The 14,043-nt window shown below is 54.5% G+C and overlaps 2 protein-coding genes across 2 annotated transcripts in view; one reads left to right on the top strand and one right to left on the bottom strand.

Annotated features, from left to right (window-relative positions):
* GLP2R (glucagon like peptide 2 receptor) overlaps positions 1–1,913 on the top strand; it is a 65,964-nt gene extending 64,051 nt beyond the window's left edge. Inside the window, exons 12-13 of the mRNA XM_054571083.1 lie at positions 519–560; positions 1,581–1,913. Coding sequence (XP_054427058.1) covers positions 519–560; positions 1,581–1,913 — 375 coding nt within the window. The remainder of the gene's footprint in view (positions 1–518; positions 561–1,580) is intronic.
* Positions 1,914–7,362: 5,449 nt separating this feature from the next.
* On the bottom strand, positions 7,363–13,140 carry RCVRN (recoverin). Its single transcript, XM_054571082.1, has 3 exons — positions 12,760–13,140; positions 9,715–9,826; positions 7,363–7,484 (listed from the first exon to the last, which is right to left on the bottom strand). The coding sequence occupies exons 1-3, from the start codon at positions 13,138–13,140 to the stop codon at positions 7,363–7,365; spliced, it is 615 nt and encodes a 204-aa protein (XP_054427057.1).
* Positions 13,141–14,043: the final 903 nt, after the last annotated feature.

Here is a 14,043-nt window from a genome sequence, read left to right as displayed (position 1 = left end):
GCACAATCTTCTTTCCCAGTGACAAGAACTCAGATTGGGCCTGCGTGGGTCACATGACCATTTGGGCAGATTATATTGTGGCGATGGCCATCCTAGAACATGGGGACCACATGATTGACCCTGACTGAAGCCTAAGGGAGGGTCAGTTTCCAAAAGGACAGGGCTCGAGGGAGGCAAAAAAAAAAGTAGCCAATGCCCACTATGGACAAGAAGAAATAGGCCAGTGGCCTTGCCCAGTGTCTGTAGAGCTGAACGGATGATACAAGGTCTTTGGGCTTCAGTCATCATGGACCTATGAACACCTAAGCAAACACCTAGGCTGGTACAGGTGGTGGGTGTCACAGTAAGAAGAGCCCTCATGGAAACCCCAGTTAACCAGTGTGCCTAGCTCTAGGTAATGCAAACAGTGCAGTTGCCTGCCTCTCCTGGGGGGCTGCTGGGCCTGGGACAGGCCCCTGGACTTTCAGGCACATCTTCTACTGAGTCAAAGTTCATGCCACTTCTTCTTTCCATTCCAGGGGCTGCTTGTGGCCTTGCAGTATTGCTTTGCCAATGGAGAGGTATGTTTTCCATGCCACCACCTAGCTTCCTACAAGGCTGGGTGGGCATCCTGCCTTCCCGGGGGCCTCCTGTTTCTGTGACAGTTCCACCGGCGAGTGCACAGTGACCGTCCTGCTAGGGGACAAATGTGCACTGTGAGCTTCCAGGGATGAGAGCAGAAGGCAGCTTAGATGAGTGGGGGAAGGAGACGGAGGTGTGAAAGGAAGCCCAGAACCCCACCCTGGCCCTGCTTGGGGGAGGCTGACAATGTGAGCGTGTTAGAGAGGACAGGCTGGAACTCCGGAGACCGGACGCCCGGACTGTAGCCGTCACTCGCTCACTCAGGAGCTGCGAGTTGGGTCGCTGTGCCCTTGGAGCCTCAGTTTCCTCATCTGTAAAGTGGGAATAACAACCGGCCCTACCCTCTAATGTTGTGCTGGGCATGCCGAGCTCCTGGTCAAGGCCCGATACCTGACAACCGTGCTTACTGTTATTACTCCTGTTATTGCATGTCCCCAACCAGTTCTCTGCTCCTCTGGAAAGGAGCTTGAAAGGGGCAGAAGCCAGAACAGTGTTCCCCCGACCTCAGGCGTCAGGGGACTTTCCAGTCCCCTTTCATCTTCCCCTGCTCCCATCCCAGGTTTAAACATTTATTTCTGTCTCTTCCCACCAGAATGTAAGCCTCTTGGCAACTAACGCTCTTTCATTTTGCTCACGGCTGCTCCCACATGCAGAGGCTCCTTCTCCGGCAGGTGGGCTCCAACGCCACCGCGACGCAGTCCTTTCCTTTTCCTTTCTGTTCAATCGTACCTCAAATTTTTGTCTCCTTCCCCGCTTGTCTTGCTTACTGGACTCCTAGTGTCACTTCCAACCACTGTGCTAACAGGTGTTGGTTTATGCCTCTTTGTTCATCTCCCCCAAGTAGAAGGTATGTTTCCCCATGTGGCCCCGATTCACCACCTACTCAGTAAATATTTGTTGAGTGGACCCACAACCAAATGACTCCGAAGCAGTAACCCTGCCCTCTTCTCACCTGGCAGGTGAAGGCCGAGCTGCGGCGGCACTGGGTCCGCTTCCTGCTAGCCCACCAGTCGGGCTGCAGAGCCTGGGTCCTAGAGAACTTCCGGTTCCTGGGGATTTGTCCCAAGAAGCTCTCCAAGGGAGACGGTGCCAGGTCCCTGCAGCGGCCACAGTCCTCACCTGGTGGCGGGCAGCTCCTGCTGCTGACCACGAAGGGCCCACAGGAGCCCAGCGCCCAGTCTCAGAGGGGCCGCAGAGCCTGGCCCTGGGGCAGCAGCCTGTCCGAGAGCAGCGAGGGAGACTGCACCCTGGCCCACACCGTGGAGGAGATTCTCGAGGAGAGCGAGACCTAGGCAGGTGGCCCGAGCTCTGGCTTTGCCCGCTCGGGGGGCTCCGGAGACAGGTGGCGGAGGAGGAGGCCGAGCCGGACGGGCGTTGTGGGGTGTGCTCATTCCTCTTTTCCTGCACTCTGTATGAGGTTGTGTGAATGCTCACCGCTTCTGCCTGCCATTGCCATCCTAATGACCCCACTGGTATGTTTTCCGGAATGACCACCAGCCTTTGGGGCTGGGCCTAAATTCAAGTGGATGGAGCCCGAAGATACAGAGAGATGCCTGCTATGAAATAGGGCAGCCGGTATCTCTCTCTTTACCTCTGGTGGCGCAAGGTGTCCATGTGGGCTGGGTACAGGGTGTAGAGGGACCGCCTGGGAAGGGCTTACCTGCACAGGCCGGCTCCTGGCAGAGCCTGGGCGAGCATGTCTGGGATGATGACCAGGGACGGCAGCTGGGTAGCGAGCCTCCCAGGTAGTTCTGACACAAGCCCAGGTGTGCAGGAGCTAGAACCCCGCCGAGACGGCTGATGGCAGGGCAAGCCGGTGGTGTCCTGAATTCAACAGTTGGGCTGTGACACGCCTGCTGTCCTCAGACAGTGTGGCACCCGCGCCACCCACAGAACCCGATCCCGTTCCTTCTCCTCTCCTCTCTTGTTAAGACTTTCCTCCCTCTCTCCATCTCAAGTCTACAGCAGAAGTCCTGTCTGATTTGTCACAACGCTCGCCTTCCTCACAGGGGTGGTCCCAGCCCCGAGGTCCCCTCTGAGAGGCCCCGTAGGTCCACGCCCCCACCCCCACTGCTTTCTGGCTCTGCCCGCCTTTCTCAGCCTGGGTTCGTCCGGCCTTGCTTGCCCTCCCATTCTCTGCATTTTTGGTTTGCCACTGCTTTCCCTGCCCCTAGTGCCTGCTGACAGGAATTCCGTTGTCCCAGCAGAAATGGATCCTGAAAGCCGGAGGAAAAGCGACAGGGCTGCAGCCGATCTGGCCTGCCGGGGGCGGGGAGGAGCACTGAGAGGGCGGGGCCTGCGAGACCCCGTCTGCCCACGCAGATTCTGAGTTGCGCCCGGGACCCTGTGCAGAGGGTGCTTTTGGGGGCTGAGGAGGCCCAGGCAATTAGGGTCAGGCTCAGCGGCCGGAGCTCAAAGGCAAGAAGTGGAAAGAAGATGGAAAGATGAACAGCCTACGGAAACAGGGCGTTAATGCCCAGGAATGTTGCTTTTCTAGTGTGTGAAATGTACGTGTATGTGGGTGGGGTGTGATGTCATAGGATTAAATAGCGCCTTATGTTAGAAGGGGGCTATATGTTACTTCTCAAGGGGGGTTGCTAGGTTTAGCAAATAAAAATAGATCATGCTCAATGAAGTTTGAATTCCAGACAAATAACCTTCTTGTAAAAATATATCCCATGGGATATACTTTATCTACAATTCAGTTTTAATTGTGCGTCCTGCATTTTACCTGGCAACCCTATTCTCAAGGATACTTTGCAGTAGGACTGGGACTAGAGGCAAAAGATGGTGTAACATTTAAGAAAGTACTTTTTAAAAAACCTCAATTGTCAAGATCAGTGATATCTCAATGCAATATTTTTAAAAATCAAATCTACAAACGATGGCCTATGGGCCGCCGTACCAATGACGTTTTATTGAAACCAGGGCTGGGATGAGGGTGAGGGGGAGTCAGGCCAGTTTACGCAAGTGCAGGGCCTGATCCTGGTTGCATTTAACATTTTGACATTTTGCTCATTCTGGACTTTTTACCATTGATTTTTATGTTTAAACTATTGCACTCAAAGATGAGTTATGTCGATTGCTGAGTTTTTGGGCCCCCTCCCCTCCCTGTTAAATTTTGCACCTGAGGCGACTGCTCACCTTGCCCTCACATTAGCCCCGGCGCTGCTTTGCAGAAGGCGACACTGAAGCAAAGGCACTAGGCAAGTGCGTAACAAAGGTCTGTTTTGGGGTATACAGATTCTCATCATTCAATCACCAAATCCTATGTCCTCCTAATTTTTCCTCTCTGCAAACGGCCCCGCCTTCCCTCATGAGACTATTAGTGCCTAGAAATCTGGGGCCGTGGTGTCCTCCCAGCTTGTGCCCAGCACAGCCCGTTCTGAGTAGGTGCTCTGTACACACGCATCAGAGGAGACAACATGGGAATGTCTCGGGAGTGTCGGATGCTGTCAGGGATCAATTATCTAGGACACTGTCGTTAATAGAAGGAAGTTTTTTTTCATGGCTTTGTAAATATGTCCCTCCCCCCTCACTCCACAAACGGGGTGGCGCACACACACTGCTTGCTCTTGTCCTTTTAGTGATTAAAGTAACACGTTTGTTTAATTTGATTTGTATTTGGTTGATTCTTTCGCATTTGTTTCTCACTGGAGCTGAAGGGCTCTCATGCCCAAGAGAATCTGGTGCTCTGTCCCCAGCACTAAGGGACCTGTTGCTGAATCTGTGGGGATGCTAAGAAATACACAAGGGACACGGCCCAAGAGGCTGGGATCCTGTGAGAGCAGGTGGCAATAGAGGACAGGGAACTTCAGTTTATTGCTCTTGATGAGACCCATTTCTGCCCCTGAGTTTACAGGTACACGAGGAAGCTGAAGTTCAGAGGTGAAGTGACTTCCCAGAGTCTCCATGTATTTTTGTAATTCTTCCTTCTTATGCTAATAGTACCCAAACTTTCCTCTTGGGAACCATACGTCTCCCACTCTTGGTTCCTGAAGTAGGATTGTCTGAACTCCATCCTCAGCCCCAAGGATGGGCATGAAATTCTGCCGGGCCAGTTCGAGCCTGACCTCCTCCGGGACCCAGATATTGGATCAGGGATGGGCTTATACACAGTCTGAGATGGTCCTGGGATTTTGGCTAAGACTCACCATACATAGAAAGGCATTTTTTTCTGCTGAAATTAGAACGAGCATGGGGTATAGCCTGCCCAAGAATGGAGCCACCACGGTAGAAAGCAGACCCAGGAGATGGAGAAAGAGCCCTGGACTGAGCAAGACCTAAAACTAGTGCTACTCCTGGAATTTCAGTTAATGAGCCAGTCAAGTCCCATTTGTGCCACAACAGTCCATGCTGGGTCTTCTGTCCCTTGCATGACATAATTCATCACCACCTCTACTTCCTCTTCGCTTCAGTCCACGTGGACATGACACGGGTTCTGGGTTCTCTAAGCATCTCCCCCAGAGGCCCCAGAGCTGTACAGGACCCGGCTCGAGTCGCGCCGCCACCCAAGCTGACAGGTGGGCTAATCAGGCTGCCGCTCTTGGGTTCTCCCCTGGCCAGTAGGAGACCCGGCGGCCCCTTTATGTCTCTCATTGAACCACGGACCAGCAAGGCTACTATGCAGTGTCTGTTATTTTAGACTCAAGTGACACGGATGCCCTGACCTCAGAGAGGAGTGAAAAGCCCCGACCTCACATTCCAATCAACCAGATTCACTCAGGAGGGCAGTGTGCGGGGCGGAGAAGGAGCACAGGAGTGAGACACTGTGTGCTTTGGTTCTACCCTGAGACCGCCCTGGGCTAGACGCGTGGTCTTTCTTCTCCACCGGCGTTCGCTCCTGGGTGGCTCCCTATGTCTGATACCTAAGGGGTGTCTTGGTAGGTGACTCTATTAATAACTCTCCCCCTCACACAACTTCTGGCCCAGAGGCTGCATAGCCCCTTCCCCCTCCCAGCCTCAGTGCTGTGGGATTGCAGGACTCTCTGTCCTGTCACTTGCTGGTGGCAGTGATTGTCCCATTGCTGTGGTTAAACTGGGGGTGCGGAGCGGGGATCATCACTAACATGAGCAGGAAGTGATGCCCCTGATTCGGGGGGTGCACACCAGCGAGCAGAGGCGCCCCCGTCTTGGGTGGTGTACACCTGAGAGCAGAGACACCCCTGTTTCAGGGCGGTGCACGCAGGTCAGCCGAGTATCCAGGACGTCTGCATATTTTTCTGACCTCACCTTGAAACTTAGAGCTGGGAATAAACGGGCCTTCAAAACAGCGACTCCAGTGATCTTGAGAGCCCACTGGTGGAGAGATTTCTGGGGCTCCAGGCCCTGCAGCTCTGATAAGGCAACGTGGGCCAGTGGGCAGTTTTGGCCTCTGCTCATCAGCGGACCGACCCTGGAAACTGCTTGCTGACTCCGGGCCTCCTTTGCCCGTCTCTAAAAGGAGGGACCTCCAGCACATCTGGCCTCAGCTTTCCCCACATGAGAACTGAACTGGCCATTATCCCCTGAGCCCAGCCACTCTCCCCCACCAGTTCCCATCCTGGCAGGGGGCTCCCTGTCCACCCAGCACCCCAGCCACGCACCTGGCTGCCGTCCTCGCTCCTCCCACCTGCACCCACACCCAGGAAGGTGGGTTCTACCTCCTATATGTCTCCAGGGTGGCCCCATTCTCTCCATCCCACTGCTGGTCCCCAGCCCAGGTCACCTAGGCAACTAGACAAGGGTCGCCTCCAGCCTCCCTGCCCCGAGGCTTACCCCTCTGATTTTGTTCTACCCTGCAGGAGGGTGCTACCAACATAGATCTCTCCCGCTCCAAACGCCACGATGGTACCCACTGCCCCCACGGGGAAGCTGAGTGCTTCCTGTGGGCTGCAAGGAAGGCTGATGTGGTCTGGCCCTGCCTATCTGCCAGGCTCAACTCACCCTTGGCCGAGCGGCCACCCCCTGGGCTCTGGCCACACTGGCCTCCGCACAAGAAATGCTTGTTCCTGCCTCAGGGTCTCTGCTGAGACACAGTGCTTCCCTACCCCTTCCCTTCCCCCTCGACAGTTCTCTGGGCCTTAATTCAAATGTCTCTTTGTCAAGAACACCTTCTCTGATCCTCTGGACCAGGCAGCCCCTCCTGGGACAGCTCATAGGGCTTTGGATGTTTCCATGGGAACCCTCCCACTTGTAATAGCAGCTCCAAGGCCTGGCGTCCCCTCTGCGCCCTGAGCTCCTTGAGAGCAGAGTGGTGTCCACCAATTTCACCACCACAGTCCCAGCTCCCGGGCCTATGACCACAATGGCATTGCGTCCCTGTCTTTGAGGCTGAACCCACAGGAATCAAATGATTCTTTTCCCAGTTCAAGAACAACCAGCCCGCTGTGTGCCCAGCAACTCTTGCATTTATTTGAACCTGCTTACCCAGCAATCTACAAAGGCGCTTACTCAGGGGTGATGTTCAGGGCTCCTGTGACCTGATCCTCGGATTATCGCTGGAGGCTGGGCTGGCGGCCGGGGGAGGGGGAGCCGGGGGGAGGGGCTCTGAAGGCAGAGGGAAGAAGGAGCCAGCAGGCGGCTAAAGATGCTTTCATTAGGCAGGGAGCTGTGCTGTGGGTTTAACGTCTGTGGGTTTGGCGGCTTCTCTCTTGGCCCCTGGGGTGTGTTTGTGTGCACACACGTGTATGTATGGGCGGGGTGTGTGTGCGTGTGTTTTTGTGAGTGGTAAGGGGAGGCAGGAGAGCTTAGCAGTTGGCATCACGGTTTCTTTTCCTTGTCCTTGAATCTCTCCTTCACTTTTTGAGGCTCAAATTGGATCAGCCGCAGAATTTCTTTATTGGCCAGGGTCCTCTCGATGAACTCTTCCTCTGTCAGTTTATCTGTGTGTGGGAGAAAAATACGTTAGCCTGGATTGGCTGTTTCAAGCTGTGACAAGGCTGACGTCCGCCAGCGCGCCCTGTACAGATGTATCGGTTATGAAAACGTTGAGTCTCAGTGCCCCCAGGGTATACCCCTCCCCCACCCCAGATACCCAGCCTGTCCCGCAGACCTCCCCATGAGCCAGAAGTGGCAGGGTTAGTGACCAGCACTCCTGAGGGGTCCTGGATGCATTTTGTTGTTATGCTTCTCTTCTGATTGGCCAATGCCTCTGCCTTGCGGGTTATTAAATATTTTTAATATTACCCTAGATTCCCAGCCTCAAAGTCTGAGAGGACTTTTAGGGGATGGAACAAAGCAAACAGTTTCAGTTGAGAAGTAGGGACCAGCATCCACTCAGGAGAAGGGGCTGAACGTTGAGGGGTCCAGTGCAGTGCCCAGGGGGAGCCTGGCTTGTGAAGAGGTCTCCCTGACCCCCGCCCCCAGCATGTGGGCAGCCCCACAAGCCTCAGCTGACAGCTCCTGCACGGTTCTGCCCTGTGCCTCTCGGCATCCCTCATCTCCCTCTGCCTCGTGGGACTGAGAGAGGGCCTTCGTCCCACCTCCTGTATTCAGTTCCAGCCAGTTAAATGTGTTTCGCTGAACTCCTCTGGGCCGGAGTCACTGTGCTTGGGGCTGAGGTCACTGCAGGGGGCAGGGGTCAGAGGGCAGAGGGCAGAGGACAGGATGTGGCACAGGAGGGAGCAAGATGAAGTCTCTGGCCCCACTTGGAAACTCTTGGTCCAGCGGGGAAGACAGTCATATGCAGAAATGCCTCTAAAGTGAGACGGATGCTCTTTCAGATCATGGTGATGCTCATAGTTGCCTGCATGCAGTAGGTGTTCAGCAATGCTTGGCTGAACTGATTTCCACTTCCATTAGTTTATATTCCAGGCCTTTCGGACACCCTTAATCCTAATCCTGGATTAGGACCCAGGCTGGTTCCCTGAGCAGGTCTAGGTGATGAAATTTGTGTTTCAAACTCCCAGCTGCCCTCACGAAGAGCCGGAAACTCCCACCATCAGAGCCCAGTTCTGGAGCGGGGCCTTGTCCCAAGGTGGGCCAGGTGAAAGGGAACATGCGGGTCACCCGGCTGGGGCAATGTGTCAGCCCCATAACACCACCATCTCCTGTGACGTTCACCTGGGTCAGCTTCCCGCTCAGGCAGCAACAGAGCAGGGGACCCGGCACGCAGCAGACCCGGGGGACGTCATCAGGGGCACAAAGAGCCAGAAGGTGAGGCGCCACAGGGAGTCATCTTAAGCACCAGGGTCTGAGGGAATGAGGACGAGGTGCTCATAGGGGGGGTGACATCCAGGCTGGGACTAAGGCGAAGCGAGTGAGGCACCCACCCTGCACACCCTGAGTAGGCGCTCCGTCCCAGGGGTGCGGGGGCACAGGCGGCACCGGAGAATGAACGCCTCCTTCGGCGTTGCACTTAGATGCCTCGCTGGCCTCCCTGGTTCTGGCCCTAGAGCGAGGGACCTTCCCGCTCTTCTGACTTCTTCCTGGACTGCAGGCTGGTAAGGCCAGGGTCGGAAAACTACCAGTTTTCCCTCACAGGCCTTTCCCCCAATAAATCTCTTCCGCTCTAATTTAAATCTAATGCGACCTGGCAAGTGCTTCTCGGGGCACCCAAATGAACTTCCTCAGTAAAAATATGTACGTTGAGATCCCATGTACTTGGGACTCGATGCTAATTCAGACGTAGACGGAGCTAAAGTTGGCCCTGTCCTAGCCATTTAGAAAGCATTTTTGGAAACAAGCAAAGTAAACCAAAGTGTCTACAAACGCGCACTCCACATAAACAGAAAGTAGTTTGAATTCCTCTGAGCTCTGCATGTGCATACAATCTTCTAATAGGCTATTGCCTTTACTTTTCACTATTGCCTCAGCGGGGGCTAACTCTGTCATGACCAAAGATGCTTCCCTTCCAAAGCGCCCCGCCATTCCGAGCCTTCCTTCTCCCCTGAGACTCTCAGAGGGCGTTGGAGCTGCCCGAGCCCCGGGACGGGCACCACTTCCGGCGGCGGCGGCGGCGGCCCCCGGGGACAGCAGGTGGACCTGCTGGCCGGCGGGTCGGTCCGTCAGCCAGCCCTGCCTGACGGGGCCCCAGAGGCTAAATCTCGCCGGGATCGCCAGGGAATAGCCCGTGACTGTGAAAGCGGCGGCGACGAGGGCGAGAGCGTTCACCATCGTCTTTCTTTCCGAAAAAGCCCCAGATCTTCTCCGCTCGCTTCTCCGGGGTGTTTTCATCCTCTGGAAGGTGCTCCACGTCCTCGGGACTGATCATTTTGAAAATCGCCTGCACCAAATCAAAAGGAATGACACATCAGCAGGAGTCGCAGGGGCTGGTGGCCCTGGTGTTATAATGGAGATTCCCAGGCCTGGCCCACTGAACCCAAGCTCCTGGGAGGGGTGAAGAAGGCTTTTCCTTCTTATTTGTTCTTTTCTGTGCCATTTGAATTTCCTGACCGTGAAGACATGTTGCTTTCATTTTATTAGAAAGAAAGGAAAATAAGAAAGGAAAAGCTTCCTGATGATAATCCTGCGGCAGCCTGAGGCTGCAGTTTGGGAGCCGCTGCCTTGAACCCTGCTGCCTGGAGTTTTAGGGCACCCAGCAGCTTCCCCCAGGTCCACATGGTGCCCGGTTGCCCGGCCGGGTTGGCTGGTGGTAACAGGGGCCAACATCCGCTGCGTGCTTAATGTGCGCCACTGTTCCGAGCATTTTTACAGGTAACCTTCACAATCTTATGAGGTGGGCGTTATTGACCCCATTTTACAGATGAAGAAACTGAGACAACTACCTGGCTGAAAGTCACCCGACTAGATGCAGATGATCAGAGATTCTAAGCCAGGCACTTTGATTTTAGTTTGCATTATGCCACTTGCCAACATATTCTTATGCTGCGAGAGCATTTCAGGGGCTGGGGAAGGGAGAGGGGAGGCATCAACAAGAACTTTCCAAAGGTCTCCCCTGGGCTCAGGAAGCCCCTCAGTTACCCTTCCTCTCAGGGAAGGATCCAGAGAAAGGTTTAGCTTTAGGCTCAAGGGTCCTTCTCACCTCGCTTTCCTCTCACCAGGAAAGGGGCCGGAAGCGCGCTGTGGGACAAAGCAGGAGGTGCCTCTGGACCTGTGATCGGGGGAGGGACTGGTGGTCCTGCTGTGCTCATCCAGCCCCCGGGCCGGCTGGGCCCAGAGAGAACACTCAGGTCATGGCTCCGAGCCTGTCCCAGCCTGTGCCCTCAGCCTGGGGGCAGGCTCGGGGTGCAGGCAGTGTGCTGGGAGGGAGCTGGGAGGGCACCTTGGAGACGCTCGGGAGCCCAGCCAGTAATGGTATGAAATTAGCCTGGAGGGAAGGTCAATGACCTTGAGAAGTACCCGCTCAGCACCCCCCCACCCCTGTGCTATAACAAGAGGAGCAAGGAAATCAAACCCAGCTGTCCAGGTAGCAGCCTCGGCCAGCAGGTGCCCAGCAGCTGAAGTGGAGGGGACTCCGTTAACTCCTCTCTCTCCTGAGCCACGGGAACCACGTGCCGGCTTGATGGCTAACGCTGGGAGTTATTGCTGCCTGCCCCGCCCTGCTTCCAACAAGACGGTCAAGGCCTCAGTGAAAGAACGAAGAAAGAACCATCGGATGCTCACCCCGGGCCCTGGCAAGTTACAGGGTTTTCCCAAGGCCATGCAGCTAGTTGGTGGCATAGATGGGACTGGAACCTGTAACTTCTGACTCCAAGGCCAGCGACTTTACACAGCCTCAGCCATGGGTGCTCCTCCACAATCCCTCCCTTTTTCCCTCCCCTCCCCTTCGCTGCCCTGCCCTGCCCTCCCCACCCTTTCTTCCCCTTCTCCCTTCCTATTCCTTTTTCTCAAGAAGCTCCAGGCCTCTGCTGGGCCCGGCATCTTGCAGGCCTCTGCTGGGCCCGGCATCTTCTAAGTGGTCCTGGGATGTGGTCTCTACCCCAGGCCACCTGCCAATCAGCGAAGTTTGATCTGAAGGCCCTGCCCAGATGCCAGTGAGGCTCCCAGACGAGCCTGCCCTTAACGGGAGGTGTAAGCAGAGCCCACAGAACACCAGCTGCGGGCTGGGCTGCTCTGTTTATGGTGTATCCTAATAAGGGCGGAAGCGTTGTGCAAATGAGAACAGGATTACAAATGCATCAAAAATTATACAAAACATGAAAAACATTCTCCCTCTGAACAGGAATGAAATTAGAAAAATAAAGCAAGTGGCGTGAAATAGGACGATAAAAACAATCATGTAAAAAGGTACTAAATGAAGGTAAATATAAATAATACAATAGAAAAAATAGAAACATCCTCATTGTCTAAAATATAGGAATGGTTAAATAATTTTATGACGTTACTTTAGATGGAATTCTAAGGAGCTATTAAAAATGGTTTTGAAGAATATATACTGATATAGGAAACATTCATAATAAAATAATAACCGAAAAAGGTATGATAAAAATCATATGAATATTTCATAGTTCTAAAATTATTTTAAAATTTATAGCTAAAAGTCTGGAAATGTTGACAGTTTTCTCTGGATGGTGAAATTAATGGTAATTTCAATTTCCTTTGGCATATGTTTCTAAATTTCATGAATTACTTTTACGTTAAATAAAACTACTTTCCAGACACCTAAAATCTTCACAACAGACGACCCGATACTGGGCCAGGGTGGACGGGGCGGAGAATGTGTGCTGAGAAGCGCCGCCTGCAAGGAGCTGAGGATCCGAGGTTCAGTCTAGAACAGGGCGGATGAGGAAGAGGAGGCTCCCAGGGTGAAGTGCTGAGCAGACAGTTGGAACTAGAGCCCGCATTTCACATCCCCATTCTGGTCTCTTCCTATTGGGTCTTTGAAACATGTTGTGGAATCTGAATATGCATGGTTGAAGGTTTTGGAGGACATTTTAAGGAAGGAAGAAAGCAAGGAAGGAAGGAAAGGAGGAAGGGAGGAAAAGTAAGGAAAGAAACAAAAAAGTGTAAATAGGAGGAAAACGAAGCTGTGGGAAAGTGTCTGGAAAAGTGTCCAGCCTTCTGTTAATCAGTGTGTTAGAGACCCCTCACTGTGTTCTCAGAGCCATCAAGTGATAGAGCGTGAACTCCCACTCCCCCCCTCAGCCCTGCCCCCAGCAGGCCCTGCCCCCTCGAGGTGCACAAGAAGCAGCCGGGGGCCCTGACCCTGGGTGACCCCAGTCTTGCACAGGGGAAGGCGGGGATGTTGAGACTGACCATGATGATCTCAAGCACTTCGCTCTTGCTGATGGCCCCATTGCCATCCACGTCGTAGAGGGAGAAGGCCCACTCCAGCTTCTGGCTGGGCTTGCCCGCTGTGGTCATGTGCAGGGCGGTGACGTACTCTTTGAAGTCCAGGGTGCCATCGCTGTTGGTGTCGAAGCTGCGGAAAACATGCTCAGCGTAGGCCTTGGGGTCAGAGTCGGGGAAGAACTTGGCGTAGATGCCCTGGAACTGCTGCCGCGTGATGCGGCCGCTGGGGCACTCCTTCAGGAAGGACTGGTACCAGGCACACAGCTCCTCCTCCGTGAACTTGGTGTTCAGCTGCAGCTCCTCCAGGATCTCCTTGGACAGGGCTCCGCTTTTGCTGTTCCCCATGGGTGAGGTGGCGTGGGCCCGTCCAAGCAGTCGCGGCTGGGTGGGTGTGTGGGTGGGAGTGACGTGGCCTCGGGCTCCCAGGGCTCAGTGCCGCTGCAATCAGATGGACACCGAGATGCTGGTGGATTAGGAGGATTTGCAGCAGGTTCACCCCAGTACTTGGAAGGAGGAGGGGCTGGGAGCTTGCGGCAGCGGGGAGGCAAGTTCCCAGAACCCCTCTGAGATTAGAATAAAGAGCTGACCGCACGTGGTCAATCCATTTTGGCCTTCAGGGAGGACGGGACAGGAGGTCTGAGCCTTCAGAGCCCAAGTCTTGGGCCAAGGCCTTCCCACCCCAGCCCCTGGTTCATCCCCCCAACCCCCACCCCAGCTCTCTGAGAGAGACGGTGTTCATGCCTGTCTTCCGCCCTAACCCCCAGCGCCTCGTCCTTCACTGAGCCCTACAAGGCAGGAGTAGGACCCAGGCTCTGGAGGCCGCCTGGGGATGAGTCCCAACTTTGCCATGTACTAGCTGTGTGACCCAAGGCTCAGGTTCTAACCTCTCTCTTCCTAGAAAGCTCTTCTCCTAATCCCTCATCTCCCTCATGGCTTTCCTTAAATGTCGCCTTCTCTCCAAGGTCTGTATTGTCCACTCTTTTTCCACCTGCGCACCCCACCGGCAACTCCAGCACACCCCAGGCTACCATCCTTTCCTGTTGCTCCTTCCGCCGTACACCCTCCAACTTCCGATTTATTCGTTCCCTGCGCCGCCTGTGGCCTCACCAGAGTGGAAGCTCCATGGAAGCGAGGGACTGTCTGCTGGTTCCCGGCTGCATCTTTGCTGCCAGAATGGTGCCTGGCAGGGCTGGGTCTCCAGTGAATATTTCTTGAGGGAACAGGCATAATAATAGTGTCTACTTTATT

This window comes from Pteronotus mesoamericanus, unplaced genomic scaffold (assembly GCF_021234165.1).
Source record: "Pteronotus mesoamericanus isolate MK-2021 breed Mesoamerican mustached bat unplaced genomic scaffold, CSHL_Meso_final contig_22, whole genome shotgun sequence".
Taxonomy (NCBI): Eukaryota; Metazoa; Chordata; class Mammalia; order Chiroptera; family Mormoopidae; genus Pteronotus; species Pteronotus mesoamericanus.
Note: the sequence above shows the minus strand (reverse complement) of the source record. Positions and strands in the feature narration are given on the sequence as shown.